Source organism: Pristis pectinata, chromosome 16 (genome assembly GCF_009764475.1).
Source record: "Pristis pectinata isolate sPriPec2 chromosome 16, sPriPec2.1.pri, whole genome shotgun sequence".
Taxonomy (NCBI): Eukaryota; Metazoa; Chordata; class Chondrichthyes; order Rhinopristiformes; family Pristidae; genus Pristis; species Pristis pectinata.
In genome coordinates, this window is record NC_067420.1 from 5,645,666 (window position 1) to 5,664,300 (window position 18,635).

General features: G+C 40.5%; 1 protein-coding gene across 1 annotated transcript; it reads left to right on the top strand.

Moving 5' to 3' along the window:
• Positions 1–7: 7 nt before the first annotated feature.
• On the top strand, positions 8–18,210 carry LOC127579073 (PRELI domain containing protein 3B). Its single transcript, XM_052031708.1, has 6 exons — positions 8–166; positions 4,166–4,334; positions 8,089–8,178; positions 13,008–13,078; positions 13,785–13,887; positions 14,472–18,210. Exons 1-6 carry the CDS (start codon positions 135–137, stop codon positions 14,580–14,582), a joined length of 576 nt encoding a protein of 191 aa, XP_051887668.1. The 5' UTR covers positions 8–134; the 3' UTR covers positions 14,583–18,210.
• The last annotated feature ends 425 nt before the right edge of the window (positions 18,211–18,635 follow it).

The following is an 18,635-nucleotide window of genomic DNA, read 5'->3' on the forward strand; positions in this document are numbered from 1 at the left end:
TCCGGGCGCATGCGCGGCAGCTCCAACGGCTGCGGCCGACGTCACGCCGCCGCGGTCACGGGGAGAGCGGGCACGCGCGCGGCTGACATCAGAGGGGAAGGTTCTGGCGCCGGGCGCGGGGAGCCGGCGGCACCATGAAGATCTGGACCTCGGAGCATGTCTTCAAGTGAGTGCGCCCGGCCGGGCCGGGGGACCGCGGGGAGGGTCGGTCGGGGTCCCGGCGCCGGGACGGGCCTGTCACCCGAGGTCCCGGCGCCGGGACGGGCCTGTCACCCGAGGTCCCGGCGCCGGGACGGGCCTGTCACCCGAGGTCCCGGCGCCGGGACGGGCCTGTCACCCGAGGTCCCGGCGCCGGGACGGGCCTGTCACCCGAGGTCCCGGCGCCGGGACGGGCCTGTCACCCGAGGTCCCGGCGCCGGGACGGGCCTGTCACCCGAGGTCCCGGCGCCGGGACGGGCCTGTCACCCGAGGTCCCGGCGCCGGGACGGGCCTGTCACCCGAGGTCCCGGCGCCGGGACGGGCCTGTCACCCGAGGTCCCGGCGCCGGGACGGGCCTGTCACCCTGGGCCCCGTCTCCGGCCCGCAAGAGTATTATCATGGAAAGCCTCCGTAGGACTGGGGTACGGGTGGGGTGGGGTGGGGGTCGGGTGGTGGTGGCGGGTGGGTGTGGGGGGCAGTTTTCCGGCGGGTCGGGGGTGAGAGAGGAATGGGGCTGAGGCGGAATGAAATTCCACTCCTTTGCTGATGCTCGTCGTGTGACTGTGGTGAAGGTGAACGCAGCCTTCCCGCTGTCCTCGCCCTGCTGACCTTTAGAGGACGAGCCGTCAGCTCGGTGTTTTAAACACCATGCGGGCTGTGAGTTATCTATAAATATTTAAGTTATTATTTTCCTGACTTGAGTGGGGGGGAACATGTGGGTCAGCTAGTCCAGGAAAAATCTGAATCCTCGAGACTACAGCACTCCGGTTTGCTCAGCCTCATACCTGAGGTGCACAGGTATTATCCAAAATATGTTTCATAGTTTGTCCTGTTCTTCATGTGGTACAGCCCTCCTCGTTCGAAGTAAAATCTCCAAACACAATTACTGAGAAATCCAGCGCCTGTTAGCCTGCTATGGTGCAAACCCTCTCCCTGGTAGGAGATGGGGCATAATGATGCTTTCCACAGATGAGGAACTGTACTGTTGGGGGACTGGGCATTCAACGTGTATAATTTATCCAGCAATCTGGTGCCTGAAAATCTCACATCATCATGAAGTGTCATTAAAACAGGAGAGATGCATTTGATACAGCGTTCTCTGTAAAAGCAACTATCTGTTCATAGTGTAGGTTACTTTGACTTTACAGCTTTGAAAAAAGTTGATTCTCTTTCTTAATATGAAAATGTGTTTTTGTTCTGTTGCTACAACAAAGCCAGCTATCTTGTTTGTCCAAGTTGTAGTGAATTTAAATCTATGATTCAGCCTTCTAATTTCCTATTTGTACTCATTCTAAGAAGTGTGTGCAACAATTTGTGTGTTTACTTGATATAAACAAGTGGGCCTAGTGGCAGTTGTGGTACATTGGGTGGTGTGTACTGAGGGATTATAGCATTCATTCTGGGTATTAATGTGGAACCACTGCAGATCGATCTGCCTTTTTAAGCCTGCAAGGCCTCTGGTGTAAATTTGGAGCTTTACAGATGTATACTTTTAAATTTAGTTTCAGGCCAATCTACACATTTCTTCAGCAAAACATGATATACCTGCCTGTGATTGTTTTTAGTGTAAAGTTCTCTTTGAGTGTGGGAATAAATGGCTTTATAATATGTTTAAATATGTAATGCATGTTTAACCTCAACTTGATGAATTCTGAATACAAACCACTATTAGGCATATTGTATTTGAGAATTATATTTGAGCAGGTGTTTTACAACTAAAGAGTAGGGTTTTGTAGGAATGGATAAGCTCACTGTACAATACAGCTATGGATCCTCTGAATTCCACATTCTTTTAATCATCTTGTGCCATAATGTTTATAATATTTTCTCATGGTGATTGACATTGCTACTTACCCAGATTGCAGTTTGGTTTTCACTTTGCTCTATATTACGAATGATAAATGCATGAGTGCTTATTACTACTTCGGCCTTGATTGGAGCCGAATGCTTTTTTGGAGTTTCATAGTGATTCCATGACTAACAAGGGCTGCAAGTCTCCCAAAGTAGCAATCTCCTGTGATTAGAGGAAGAATAAAGTTTTTTTTCATGTTTGACTTGTATTTTAACTGGGGATTTTATTCAGTGATGCCTAATCAACCAAGACATGATCTTTGTTGTTAATGTTAAAGATGTTACGACGATAAATGCATTTACAATTGCATTCTTGAATGTCAGAGGAAACCTTTTACCATTTGCATGGCTTCTTGCTAATTATAAGTTAAATGATAGATCTAACTGTAATAACTCACTTTCGTGCTTACTGCCCATATTCTTTGTACTTTTTAAACAATCTTTATTGTGCCTTTTAAAAAGAGTGTATAGATTCTGGTTCAACCTTTTTGACAGAAGGTTGAACCAGAATCCATACACTTTGGATTCTCAATTCCCAACCACATTCTTTGTGTTTATGAATGATTGTGACATTCTGGCCACTCCTGATAATCATATTGACTCTAAATCTTAAGTAATCCTTTAAACTTACCTGCCTTGAGAAGTCTCGTCTGTTAGTAACTCTTAACTTGATTCTTCGTGATCCTGCACTAATCTTGTTGGCCGTTTATTAAATTCTCTAAGATGATACAAGTTGTACATTATATTACACTTATTGCTTGTTTGAAGTTCATTGCTACACTTTATTATTTTAAATACAAGTATCAACTGCTTTGAAGAAAGTCGGTTTGAATGAATGTGTTTATTTTGTCATAGAATAGTTGGCAGCATCTCACCAGATAGTCTTACTCTTTTTAAAGATGTCACATTTGCTATCCTCCGTTCATTTGATTTTATTTTAACTTCCCAAAGGATTTTGTAAAGTTATGGGGTGACTTCTGGCCAGTGTTGATAGTGTGGATGTGGAGAGTATGTTTTCTCCTATGGGGGAATCTAGAACTTGTGGTCACTGTTTAAAAGGAAAGGGTGACCCCATTTGACAGAGAGATGTGTTTTTTTAAATCTGAGTGTCAGAGTGCCATAAGTCTTGACTGTCAGTAATACAGAGTTAGATAGGCTCTTGATAAGCAAGGTGAAAGGTTCTGGGGTGGGTAGGAGTAGAGAATTGAAGTTGAAATCTGATCAGCCTTGATCTTACAGAATGGCAGAGGAGGCCCTGGTCCAAGTAGCCAACTCCTGCTCCAAATTTGTATGTTCGTATTCTTTGCCCAGTTTCACCCAAAAGGTTAGGGGTCTTAGTCCACTTCAGGTTGGCATAGTTTTATTTTAGTTCCATCATAATAATTTCCACTAAATATTGCACATCATTTCAATAATTTCAATATATTGTCTGTTATAACTTCATCCTGTACAAAATACTTTCATTTCTTGCGCCTTGCCTTTATTTTGCCTTTGATTTGCTAATGTTCCTTGAGAAACTCTTTACTGCCAGTCATTTTTGTTCCACTGTCATACCTTTTATTGAATTTTGACTTTTTCCATAGATTTCTTACAGCTTTCCTTTAATTATCTGTCTATTAATGCTAATTTTTGTTTCAGTTTTGCATTAAGCTTGTTAAATGTCGCTGTTTTTGGAGTGATTAAAAATTAGTGATATTGGTTTTTGCAATAACATTCATTATCTTTACTGAACCCTCTGATTTAAAGGGCTTTCTGTTCTCTAAACAAAGGTGACTTGACGGTAAATACAATACTGTAGTTTAAAAAAATCTAAAGCCAGTTTTGAAATTGGTATCCAGTAAGCTACACAAAAGAATTGATGGAATTTTTCTCATTGTGCAGTATTATGCTCACGCAGTCAGATTTGAAAGCCATCCATTTAATTAAGAATTAAGAGGTGAATCTGGTGTGATTCTGAGTGAAAGTAATGTCTGCACTGGTAGTTGCTGACCTAATTTGGAGAAGTTAACCTGTCAGAATTCTTGGCCTTTGGAAGGCAAAGTTTCCTCCATATTACTATAACTTTTTTTTAAATTATGTATTTGGTTGCTGAGTTTATTTATGTTTTCTTCTCCAGCCACCCATGGGAAACTGTATTTAAAGCTGCCATGCAAAAGTACCCCAATCCCATGAACCCGTGCGTTGTAGGAGTAGATGTCTTAGATCGGCACGTTGATGACCAAGGCAAATTGCATAGCCAGAGGCTGCTCAGTACAGAATGGGGGCTACCATCTGTTGTTAAATCAGTAAGTACTGTATATCTGCTAGAAGCTGTTACATGTAGTTGTTAAGGAGCAGGAACTATAAATTTTCCTATTGATTTTTCTGTATATCTTGGGTTTTGTATGTTTATTTAATGGCACAGAATTTTTCAGTCTTTTTAACGAAATTGCCTACCTTCTCAAATTTCATATAAACATTGTCTCCAGCTGATTGAGTTGTTGAGCTGTTTCGTATCCTGCATTCATCCTGCCCTTTTAACTGGCAAGACATCCTGTTCAATTATCGTCCTCCTTTTATCCTCTATTCCAAAGCCACCTATGGATAGATAGGGCTGTTTCCCCATGTTTTTATGGCTGAGTTTAGGAACTTTTGAGATCTGGAATGTTTTCAGTCAGTGGTGCCAGACATTTATATCTATATTAAATTAATATCCCACCACTTTTCAATGGTTTTCTCAAACTATATTGTGTTTAAACTTAGAAAAAATTAGGAGTGGCACTGTTGATTCTTCACTTAAATTTGAGGAAGTTTGGAGTCCACTCATTCAATATTTTCATATGATATAGATCCCTTTTCAATAATCTTTGAACTTAGAGGAGTGGAGTTGACGACATAATAATGTTCTTTGCTCATCGAGAAATGTCAGTCCAGTTTTTTTTCTTTTGAAATATTTTTAGTTTGTTTCGTTTTATTACTTAAAATTTTTTTTCGATTTGGGGTCTTTTTTTTATATAATAAGTCTTCTTCCTTCTCTTTGATTTTTTTTTGCAATATATTCATTTACCAAGAAACCGTGGGGCCTAGAATATATTTTTTATTCCTTATGACTATATATGTCATGATTGTCCTCCCGATCTCTTTGTATTACGTGTATAATCACTGATGTTATATGTATTAATCTGTATTAATTTGAAAATTAATAAAAAGATTGAAAAAGGAAAGGAAATTAATATAGGATCTGTTATTAGTCTTCAAAAACAGTGATCAGAGGAGGGTGGGGAGGGAAGAATACCAGTCTATTTCTGCTGGAAGGGGAGTCCTGAGCAAGGAGTCATGGTTCAAAACTAGAGCTAGGCCTTTGAGGAGTATAGTTGGGAGCTTGAAACTCTTCCACAAACAGAATTTAATGTTAGGTCATTTGTTAATTTTCTTTCAAGAACCAGAGATATTAAGGGATCATGAGAAGAGGGTGGGTGTTTACTCACTAATCAGCTATGATCTCAATGAGTGACAACTGGCTTGGAACTAAGTGGCCGCCTCCTGTTCCTGTCTATTTGTGGCCTTTATTACTAATGTTCTTGGTTGAATCAGATCAGCTGAAAGTTTGATCTGTGGCAAAGCCAATTTTTGTTCCATGTCTTGCAACTTTTTTGGTTACTCATCAGTTTCCTCATCTGACTTTTCCCCTGAGAAATGCTGTAAGTGGTTCACATTCTCACTTTTCATTCCTAGCTTGGAAAAGTATTTTAATAACTGCAGATAGAGTAAAACTTTAATTCTGATGCCCTTGGGACCTTGGTGCTAGCCGGACCAGCAGATTTTCCAGATTTTTGAATGTTATTCCTGTTAATACCCCAACATACTTTAATTTTACTTTTTTACATGTTTCAAGTGATATGATAAAATGTCCAGTGTACCCCATGAGGTTAATGTGAGCAAGAAACTGAGCCCCAGTGAGTTTAAAGAAAGTGAGGAATAGAACTGAGTGAGCTTCAGCTTGTTTGGTTCAGTATGTCAAAATGAGTTGAAATATAAAAGGCCCTGGCTACACCCCCCATTCACGTTGCTGATCCCCAGCTCATTCTCCCGACTAATGAGCTAGTTACCGAACCATCAGGATTTCTGAACAATTGGATAACAGATGCCAGAGCTTTACTGTACCTGGATGAGTGGCACTCGTGTCTTGCCATGTCCTCTGGGTTTTCAATATCTCCTGTAGAGAAATATTGAGCTTTAAAATCAGTAGCACAATAGAAAGAAAGTGGGATCAAATGTTAGTACTAAAAATTAAATAAAATATTGGGAACATTCTGCTTAAATATTTGAAAAGTAGTTGTATTTCCTGGCCAAAGACTTAATTTTAACAACTTAAAATCTGTGTTTGAGCTCTCCCCATCTGTCACTGAACTTGCTGTGATCCCAATATCACTTGATTACAGCTTGGTTCTATGATCTAATATCACATTTTGCCAAGGAGACCTAATAACTCCATGCATTTTGCTCTAACTAGATTGTCCTACTTTGAGTTTCATAATCCGTGTGGTTTGGGCAAAAGTTGTACTTTGTGCAGCTGTGAGAAAGTGTAAGACCGTATCATTCCTTGAGCTCACCCAGCATTATTTAATCACTATTATCCATGACAAAATTAGTATGTGGACAAGGTTTTGTCTTGCTGTGTCAATCTAGATTTTCTCCATCAAAATTTGATTGTGTGTACTGTTGGAGATGTGTGTAAATTAAAAGAACATGATTCTAAATTTTACTGTGGCCTGCAAAGCATCATGATATGGAAGTAAGTCACCCATAAGAAATGTACATTGGACACAAGTCTGCCACATAAATGACTTGACCTGGTATCAAGGGTGGGATCATTGCATAACTGTGGCTATAATTATAGGGTCAATATCCAGCGTGGCATTGGGAATTACACTTTTTAGAGCGATAAATTATTTCTTAGCTGTGCAGCCTTGAGATTTTGATTACTGACTTTCCACTCACAGCATTATACTGTGCCCTATGGGAACCACTGTATGTAATGGCTGAGTGGGAGATGAAACTATAACTGAGCTGATTACAGTTTAGTTGCTTAGAGTCATCAAAGGCTTAGCAAGGCTAAGATAAATCTGAATGAATTAGAATGAACTAGAAAATACTTCTGGTCAAATCAAACTTTGGGGCGAAGTTCAATAAGGGAACAAAAATGTTGATGAACTTAGTTTCTACTGTGGAATGCTTGTTAATGGTTGTGATCACTGAATCATCGGTTATGAAAGACTTTAGTTGTGTAACTCTGTTCTATTGCACAATCCCTGACACGTGGAACAAGAAATGGCACAAGGTCGTCGTTCAGTGCCTTCATTGCAATGCTGCTCAGTGACCGGGAGGACAGATAAGTTAACACTAAGTCATTCAAAAAGTTAGTAACGTGGGCAAAGAGGGAATCGAATCCAGTTGGAGATTGTTATATTTCTAATTGGTTGTTGTAAATATATTATGTAACATTTGATCAGATCATTAGGCATTAAAGTTAATTTATTTTGAAGATGTAGTCAGAGTGATGATATAAATTCAGCATTAAAAAGCCCTTCTAATGTACACCATTGAATTTTCAGAGAGATTTGAGTGGGGTGGGAGCAGGGAATCAAAAACTTCCCATACAGCTTTTCCTAATCTTGTTTCTTTGCATTTAATGGGGAACAGGATGTTTGCTGCTGCTGATTGAGTAGATCAATGCATTTGTCTTGAACGGTATGTTTAACTGCTATGGAAGAAAGTCAGTGGGTAGGGAAGGGAAGAGCTTAATGAGCAAAAGGTTAGAAATTCTGGCTCGCCACTCCAAACCAATAGTCATCTCTGCTTTGGTAAGTTAATGTTCTACAAGGACAGACCATCTATACCGTGAATTCTACCATCAGGAGTCCCCTGTGGCTAATTTTGCAGACTTTCACTATTCATTCTTGTTAAATCCAGATAATTCCGAAGGTCACGAGTGAATCCATTTATGGGTTTATGATATTGTTACTAAAACGTTGGCTGACTGTATTTCCAATTTTCCAGCTCATCGGCGCATCCAGGACACGGACGTATGTGCAAGAGCACTCCGTCGTAGATCCCGTGAAAAGGACCATGGAGCTAAGATCTGCAAATGTTAGTAAATCAGTAACTGTAGAAGCAGGGCACAATATCCCTGTGGTTGTAATGAATGAGGGAATAATTGAAGTTATGTCATCTGTTGAGAAATATAGCCTGGTTTCAGAACATCTGTTTTTCTGGTAATCAGTTCAAGACCCCTGCTGTTCCAAATTTACAGAATTAGCTTAATCGAGTATGTGAGATGTAATATTTCCAGAACTCTTATTAAAGGCTCAACAGAGCTCAATGAATATATAAATTCTTCTGAGCTGCAATCTGCCTGCTGGCAAGAATATTTAAACTTAAGTGCTATAACTTGTTGCTGTGTAATATGTAAATTTTTGTGTCCTGTGTTCTACATGATATTGAAAAATCACACACTAAACAAATGTAGCTGCAATAACCAATCCTTACCAGTGAGTAAGGGGCTTAACAGACAATTACAATGTTTTATTTTCACCACTGATCTATGATGTGAGTCAGTTTATTTTTCTAATAGGAAAATACAGTTAGCTTGCAGAATTTATTACTGTTACCAATTTATTTCAAAATATAGAAGCCATATGGTATTATGAATCTTACTGCAGACAAATTTGGATATGTTGTTCCCTTATGCATTATTCTGTGGTATCTTTCCAAGTTGACAGCAACCTCTTGTACCTAAGCTCCATGTCATCTAGTTATTTGACTTGTGATCAGGAGTTGACTCCAAACATCTACCATATTTTTGGACCCCTTTAATCCCTGAACAATGTGATGTTGTCCCAGCTGTCATCAACCATTTTGACATCCAGCTTTCTGCTCGTGCTTTACTAATATACCCTATTAATAAAAGCAGTATCCAATCCATCATGTCATAGCATTTTCCATCTGGGTGAAGACTCTCAGCAAGTCCTTACCAGAGAAGGCATCGTCATTGAATTATTCAGTGTTATGACTTGTTCAGACTACAATTTCTTAACTTTGTAAATATCTTGCATCTTGTCATTCTCCACATAAGCTGATCTATGCAGGTTCACAATGATGAGGCATTGTAGATTATGGAAACCAACTTGCCTGTGCTATTTCCCTGAATGGAAAAATCCGTATTGGCTTGCCAGAACTCCATGTCTCCAGCTCCATTCCATTGCAATACTTTGTACCAAACAAATACGTGGTTTTAACTGATGACGGGATCCAGCAATCAAACCTTCAGTTAAATATGCCTTGAGCTCTGGAATTGCACTCCGCACCTTTTGAACATTTTTTAACCTTCACCTTTGGCACAGTTGGCCTTTGATCACAGTTCTATGAAATTGCTTGGTTTCTTTTTGCATTAAATATGCTATAATCATAGACTTCTATAACACTAATCAATTTCAGTCATAAATCATGATTTAAATCTATAACATTGAAGGAATGGGGATATGTTTCCAAGCCAGGGTGGTGCACACCTTGGAGTAAATCTGCAGATAGGCGTTTTTGCCATGTCCTAGCTGCCCTTGTCCTAGTAGAGGTCATGGGTTTGGAATTTGTTGTTGGAGTAGCCTAGGAAAACAACTGCACTGTCTTTTGTAAATGATGCACACAGCACACAAGATATGCTTTTGTTGGAGGGAATGAATGTTGCATAGGGTACCAGTCAGGCTGCTCTATCCTGGATGGTTGCAAATGTTAGTGAAGTTGCGTTCATCCAGGCAAGTGTAATGTGTCCTGTAGCTGGTCCAAAGACTACGGAATACCCAACCTCTGACCTGCTCTTGTACTTCCAGTACTTGTGTGGCTGGTCCGTTTGACTTTCAGGTCAGCAGTGACTCCCAGGAAGTTGGTGGACAATTTGAGAATGTTAATGCCATTGAATAACGTGGATTGGTGGTTGGATGTGTTGAAGATGGTCATTGCCTGGTACGCCTGTGGCATCCATCCACTTAACAGCTTGTGCCTAAATGTTGTCTATATCTTGCTGCATGCAGGCATGGGCTGCTTCACTTGCTAAGGAGAGGTGAATGTAAATGAACATCCTAACTTCTGACTTCATGATGGAAGGAAGGTCATTGGTCAAGTAGCTGAAGATGAGCTGAGGAACTGTGGTAATGTCCTGGGTTTGGTATGATTGACCTCCAACCTTCGCCATCTTCCTTTGTGCAAGAAATGAATCCAGTGATTGGAGTTTTATTCCTGTAGGTGCCTATTGACTTCACTTTTAACAGGACTCCTGGTTGCCAGACTCTGTCAAATACTGTGTCAAGGGCGATCACTCTCACCTAACCTCTGGAATTCATTTGGCCATGATGAGGTCTGGAGCTGTGTAGTCCTGGTGAAGTCCAAACTGAAAATCAGTGAGTAGGTTACTGGTGAATAAGTGCCACTTGATAGGACTCAACAATACTTGCCATTGTTTTGATGATTGAGAGTAAACTGACTGGCCAGTAATTTCCTGGATTGGATTTGTCCTGCTTTTTGTGAATGGGTTATACCTGGGTCATTTTCCTTAGTGCCTGGTGGGTGCTAGCCTTCTAATTGAACTGGAACCGCTTGGTTCCTGGGATGGCTGATGCAGTGTGCAAGGTTTCCATACTACATCTGGGATGTTTTCTGTCCTTAGCCCTTGCTGTATCCAGTGCTGTTTGTCATTTCATCATGACAAGTGGAACAAATCATATAGGCTGAAGGTCAACTTGTGTGATGGTGGAGATTTTGGGAAGAAGATGGATCATCTACTTGGCATTTCTGTCTGAATGTGGTTGTAAGTCTTCAGCACTGCCTTGACACTTGTGCTGGGTCCAGACATCATTGAGGATGGGAATAGTCTTAGAGCTGCTGCCTCTGTTAGCTGTTTAATTGTCCACCACTGTTCGTGACTAGATGTGGCAGGACGGCAGAGATATGCCACTCTGATCTGGTGTTAGATCACTTGGCTCTGTCTACTGCATGTTGTTTTTGTCGTTTTACACACTTGTAGTCCTGTGTTGCAGCTTCACTAGGTTGGGCCTTGCTTCTTAAGAACACCTGGTGTTATGCATGGTGTGCTCTCCTACTTCACTGAGCCAGAATTAATCCCCTGGCTTGATGATGTTGTTAGAGTGAGGGATAAGGCAGACCACAGGGTTATAGGTTGTGATGGTGTACAATTACATGGTGCTAAGTGAATGCCCAGTTTTAGCTGCCAGATCTGTTCATAGTCTCTTTCATTTAGCTTAATTGTGCCACATAATACAATGCAGAATATCTCTATTGTGAAGATAGTCTTTTTGGAGAAAAAAAGTCCTATGTGGTAGTTACTTCTGCCAGTGCTGTAATGTACTACAGGTAGACTGATCCGGTGAAGTAGGCTTAGTCCTATGGCTTCCTCACTACTCGCAGCAGACAATCTGTCCTTCAGGACTCGGGCAACTCAGTCACTGGTGCTGCTACTAAGCCAGTCTTGGAAATGAACTCTTACTTCTCTCATTGCTGCTTCCAACCATTATTCAATATCGAGGAGCACTAATATCGGCTGAGTTATGATGTTAGGTGTTAATCAGCTGTATCTTTCTTTTCCCATGTTTGACCTGATGCCATGAGACTTGCTGGGATCTAGAATCAACGTTGAGTACCTCTGGCATTGTTTCCTCCTGCTTGCTGCCACTGCTGCCTACAGTAGATCTGTCCTGCAGTTGGGGCAGAATGTACTCAAGGATTGTGATGGACAAGTCTGGCATCTTGACTCTGAGATATGATTCTGAGAGTTGACAATGTTTGGCTGTTATTTGACCAATGTTTGGACATCCGTTTTTGGATGTTTGGGAGAAGGATGTTGCAAGCTCAACTTAGCACACGCGCACCTTTGTGTCCGCATTCAGTGTCCAGGTTGTTGTTGAGTGTTCCATCCTGTTTATTCTTTTCGTTTGACCTAATGGTCATGGTACAACTGAGCCATTTCAGTGGCCACTTAATCAATTACATTGATAGGTGGCTCTGGAGTCTGACAGAACTTAACCGCTGCACCACCACCTTACCCGAGTTCTTTGTATGTGATTTGACATCAATACCACACTTATGGCACAGTATAACGTGGCATTGCGAGGTCTCATTTCTAATTGAACAATAGCAACCCCTGCTGCATGTCGTTCTTACGTGGCCCCTCATTTTTTTGTACATGTAGTCCATGCTTGTAAAGAATGGATTTGTTCCTGCCTAAGATGACATCCTAAAGCCTGCTGATACTATTAGTGTGGGTTTAATTTGACCCTAAACGCAGGGGTGAGCTAGGTGTTTTGTGCATTGCATATGCAGTTTCCCACCTTCCAACTGGATTTTATTGGTGGTAAATGAAAACAAAGTACTGGAACACTCAGTAGTCCAGGCAGCATCTGTGGAAAGAGAAACAGAGCTAATGTTTCTGATTGAAAATTAGAACATAGAACAGGAACAGGCCCTTCAGCCCATGATGTTGTGCCGAACTAATTAAACTAGTAATTAAAGGTCTACTGAACTTGTCCCCTTTGTCTACACAAGTCCGTATCCCTCCATGCTCTGCATATTCGTGTGACTATCTAAGAACCTCTTACACACCTCCATCCTATCTCCCTCCACTACCACCCTGGCAGCACCTTCCAGACACCCACCAGTTTTTTTAATATTTTAAAAAAAAACTTGCCTCACACATCTCCTTTGAACTTAACCCCTCTCACCTTAAGTGCATGCCCTCTAGTATTAGACATGTATTTAACCCTAACCTCACATTTCCAGCTTCTGCAGTTGTTGGTTTTCATTTATTGGTGACCATGTTATTTGAAACTAATTCTACTTGTGTTTGACTGTTTTGATTGTAGAACAAGTGCATGTTCTATAAAACGTTTCAATCCTGTTTAATTATCTTACAGATAACGCTAACAAATTTAGTATCGGTAGATGAGCGGCTGGAGTATAAACCACACCCGCAGGATCCTGAAAAGTAGGTAGAAGTATAATTGTAAGGATTCTACACGATGTGTGTAACCCCTGAAAAAGCACTTTCTTGCTGGTTCTGTGGAGCATGTATTTTGTGTGACTTTTGGTGGCCAGCTGCGGTCTGCCTACTGTGCCTTGTCATTGCCAAGTACACTTTTGCATCAACTTGGCAGAGAGCAGGATCTAATCATCAGCCTGTGGTGTTGATCAGTGGCATTCGAGCTCACACTCTGCTCACTGCTCTTATTTTCTGTCATGCCTAACTATTCACTAATATAGCTAGGCAAGCAGGTTGCAAATCTATTGTGTGCAGGTTCCTTTTGTTTAGCTGTGTTTGAACTTGCATGACAAGCACACATTTACCAATGACTGGAAATGCTTTGTTCCCGATGACTTGTCCTCAGTTGAAAAAAGGCAAAGGGGAGCCATTGTGCATGTGAAGGAGAATAAGTTGCATGGCAACAAGGGGAATGGGACTGATTGGACTACTCCGCTGGGAGCCGGAATGGATTAACTGGCACCCACTATGCCATAAGAAGATAAAGAACAAGTTGCTTTGGTGTGTGAAGTGAATATTGCTTGTGTTCCTTGTTGTACACCCTTCAAATGACACAAACCAAAAATTGTGCAATTACTATGTGCAAAGAAGTCTAATTCCTCTATCACTATGACATCTGATGGCTCCTCGTATTTTAATCCTGTTTTTGCAGGACCATCCTTACCCAAGAAGCTATAATCAGTGTAAAAGGAGTGAGTCTAAGCAGTTACATGGAAGGAGTAATGGCAAACACCATCTCCGCTAACGCAAATAAAGTAAGTGCAATTGCAAATATTGAAAGTGCAATGGCACGAGAAGGCCTTTTTAATATCAGCAGTTGCCTTGGAGTTTTCTGATTTATTGAAATACCTATGCTGTTTAATTTATCCCTGGTGTGCTTTCCTCTCCCTGCCTTTTAAGTATGGTACTAAGAAATCTGAGTACTTTTATCTCTCTCTTCCTCCCAGTGATCATCTATAAGGAGTCCACTTAATTGAGCTATATTTGTGTTAACTCCTGGCAGCACTGAGTTGTAATTAGGAGAGGTGATTTTTGCCTAATCTTTGTTCTTCTTGCCATCTCCTTCCTGCCTCCCCACAGCCATTTCCTTTACCTTGACATTAAAGATATTTGAGAGAATGAGTATTAATGTTGCATGAAAATCAGTTAACTGAACTATATAACAGGATATGGAATGAACTTGCTACAACTTTAGTTTGTAAGAGTAGACCAACAGAATGCATCTGCTTTTGGAGTGTTTAACATGTCACATAGCTATGCTTTTCTAGTAACAGTTAGCAAGGCTTTGCAGCAGCTGTAGGCATTGTGTTAATACATACATCTGTGTTTTCCTACACAGGGCCGAGAAGCTATGGAGTGGGTAATTCACAAGTTAAATGCTGAAATTGAAGAGTTGGCGGCATCTGCACGAAGTATAAAAATTCCAATGGCTGCGTCATCAGTAGAATAATAGATAAGATTTGTACAGAAATACAACGCCTGCCTCCGGGCTATTTTCGCCTATTGCTTCCCACTGTGCATTTTTTCTCCTCATTTGCTGGAGATCCAGATCTAAGCAGAGTAAAGCAGCTTGGATTTGATTGATTTCCGTTCCTGTGGGGGGGGGGGGGGGGGGGCGCGCGACACGGTACTTGAGAACAGCTGTGATTGTGCCCCTGCTGGACGTCTTGAATTGGAGTAGGTGCACAGGGGGAGGCACTGGGTTTTAATATTAATATGTAAAGTGTAATTTTGGCAGAAGAATTGGGAGATGGCAAGGACTTGGCGGTGGGGGAGCCTGTTATAAGTAAGTCAGTGTTGTGGTCCATAAGCCTACACAGATTAAGGACCTGACCGTATTGGGCCAGTTCTTTGAATAGATCAGAAAGCAATAATTTCCTAGTGGATTAATTGGCAAAGTGGAAAAATGGCCAAGTTTCCATTCCTGATTTCTATCCAGCTGCTCCCACTGGAATACATACGTTTGTGTGCATTATGTTCAACAATCTACTGAGAGTTGTTACCTAGAATCACAACTTCTAAATTGTCATGTGCACGTTGCATTGGATGGTGGCAAACACCTGGTGGTAACCCAGCACCCGGCAGCCTCGGGTAGGGGCTGAGGTACAGGACACGCCCTTCAATTTGGAGAAGTATTTGCAGTTTATGCTTGGTGGAAACCCTGAGCTAACTTGGGATTTTTTTTCCCCAAAGTGATGAAACTTGAGGAAAAATTTATTTAAACCTCCCATATATCTAACAGCTCAACTATTAGTTCCAGTCACCAAGTTTTGCTGACTGTTTTAAACTTTACTATGAAAATTAAATAGTTGTAACAGTTCTATCACTCACCCCAATATGTTACAACTAATGGGCACCTACTGTAGAAAGATGTCCTTTTCAGAAGGATCAGTGCATTTATATGATGATAGGAAGTCCCTGTAGGGAGCCCAAGGGTATTCCCAAAGTCCAAATATAAACTTTGCAATCATGGTTTTGTAGAGTATCACAATTTTTGTGAATCTCTGGTTCACACATTTTTGAAAATCTATTTGTTTTGTCAGTGTTTATTACTTGACCTTGAGAGAACTAAACCATGTAGTTGCCATAGATTTTCTATATTGAGATGTTAACATTCCTAAAGCCTGATATTACTGGAATTTTTCTGTATGTTGAGGTACTAGGCTCCAGTTTTTTTTTTGAAAGAGAAGCAATAACAAACTTCCCCTTTTAATTTTGGTCTTCATAGGAACACCCTCTGATCCAGCAGTAAATTAGTCCAAGGAAATGGACTGTCCTTCCCCAGTTTGCATTATGTTTTAAATTGTGGGGCCTTAGAATAACTCTTGCACATCATTGACTGTCTCAGACTCCTGGTGTTATGGCCGTTAAGGACAGTATTGCTGGCTGAATATCTAGAATGACCCTGTAGTCACTAGCTGAAACAAGAAAACATATTTTGTTCCATGGTCCCAATTCAAATCGGTGAGTTTTAAATGTGAAAATTCCGGGATCAGGCTGTGTGGAAAGGTGAGCCCTTTGCACTATAAAGGCTAAAGGTGACACTTGATAACTTCTAGACCTGAATTGTGTTCTTTGTAATTTGTTTCACTTCAAACGTGCTTTGAATTTTAAAAGCAGTTACAAGTTTAAAATTTAGATTTCATTTGCTGTTTGCAAGGTTCTGGTTCTAAGGCGATTGTAATCATTTGCAGAATTGTTTGGTGAAGTGAGCTTGGGATAGTTGGGAACAAGTTCGTCTTTGGATCAGGTGGTCCTAAGAGGAATGAGTCCCACCCCTGCATTGATCATCAGCAAAACAGCTTTCTTTTTTTTAAAAAAAAGCTTTACGTGCTATTCAGTCATGAAGGACCTTGAAAGTATTTGACAAAGAGGAGGAGGTTTTCCCACTGTCTTGGCTACATGTCTTCCCTTAAACCCTCACTTGTAATTTGGGGGACCTTGCTATGTGCAGTTTGCACAATTTCCGACACAAGTCACTCCACGGTAATTGAACTGTTTGAGAAGCTACTGAATACAACCCTTTCTTTAATATTAGAATTTCTAAATCTGAACTACAGGGCAGTTTTAAGTTTGAGAATCCTATCTGAACTGCCTGAAGACTTGTCCTGTGTGAGCTCTCCTTTTGAAACTTCCTGAAGTGATCTTGCTGATCTACTCTATATAACCACTGTGGCACAGAGGTTTTAGCACCAACTGATCCATTGACTATTAAATGACGTTCTGTTTACTCCAAGGGACTCGGTTCTACTCAATCTCCATTATGTTTGCAGGGAGTGCAAGCTCAGCTGTGGTACTGATCTATTTTGGTGGAACAAAGGTTGGCAGTATAATATGGGATGTCTGTGTTGCCAATGTTTTGTTCCAGTACACTGATGGAAACTTCAATATCTGACGCAGAGACCTAAATGCAGCAGCAGCGTGCAGGGTACTTAGAGTAATTGCTGCTCCATGCGGGATAAGTTACACATCTAGCCAAACCTCAATTCTTTTCTATAAATAACACTTTGTTAATGTTAACTACGTTGAGGATTTGATGTGGAATTTTGCACTGGGTAGAGTGGAGCTGCACACCTGGTTAATATAAATAATAAAAAAAAATAAAGTTAGAATTCTATGTAAAATTCCACTTTCAGATGGTGAGTTTGTTACTCTGCTATAGTTTGTATGATTCTACCGCTGAGAAATCCCACTGTTGGGTAAGTGGAAGAGAAAGGTAGTTAATATTTAAGTCCACTAAATTTCACAAGGACTTATAAAATATCATTGTGCCACCTCTGCACAGATTTTATTTGTTGCCAACATGTTCTGTTTGTACTTCCAGTGTCTATCACGTTGTTTTGAATTTATGGTCCCACCTAAAGTCAGGGGCAGTGCAGGACTGCCTGTGCTGTGTTTGAGATGCTCTAGGGATACCAAGGCTGATAATTTTCTGTGGGGGTTGGTGTTATGAACAAGTTTAAAACAAAATACAGGGTCAGAACTGGAATCCAAGTTTTGGAGCAGCCAAGCATCCCTAACTGCTCATACCATGAAAGGTAGGGTTCAGAAAGAAATAGATTTATTTAGGGTCACACAATATTGTGATGAGAGTAAAAGGTGTGATTGGTAAGTGGGGCATTTTTAGTGAGTTTTGGTTGGGACTATTTGGTTTTGTTGTGATACAATGAACATTGGTCTCTAGTCCACTCTGTATCTACTTGTGTTCCTGTGCTCCTTTCGACACAATGACCTGTGATCTGGAACTTTTTACAACAATGAAAAGACACAAATGGATTTTGTATGTTGCTGGTAACATGTATTTAATGTTTTGCTCGGTGAAGACTTGTTAACTTAATGTGACCCAACAGGAAAAAAAAAGTTGAATTAGGTTTGTTCAATTGAATCATAATGCAGTGTTTTAGTTTTTTAAAATTTATTTTCCTGTGTAATACCTGTTAACTTGCATATCCATGAAGGATTTTTTGTATGGAATATTTATTTTAATAGCACTGAACTATATTTCAAACTTCAGCCAAGTTGTTTATCATTTTTAACAAAACTGCTGTCAATAAAATTCTTAAAATATTGTATCTAAATTTTTTTTGATTTGAAGATTTGTTTGAATAAAGCTCAATGTCAGGTGGTTTTCACTGAGCGCAAAATGGTCCAGATTTGAACAAGATGGAATTAGATAGTCCTTGACTATGTTCTACATGCACTGATATGCAGACCATTCCCATTTACTGACCTCTGCTCTAAATTTGTTATAACCTTAATCAATAGCTAGCATTGTAGTCTTAAATTCAACTGACTCAGTATCCCCAACCTTTGAAGGAATGAATTCAAGGTTTCAATACCCTTTGAGAAGATGCATGTCTTGAGTATAATCCAAAAATCAAATCATTTGTGCTGGATTCTCCATCAGAAGGAGTAGGTTTTGTTCACTTTAAGAGAAATTTTAAAAACAAAATCAAGTACATAATCCCTTAACCTTCAAAACAACCTTCTGTACAAGCCAGGA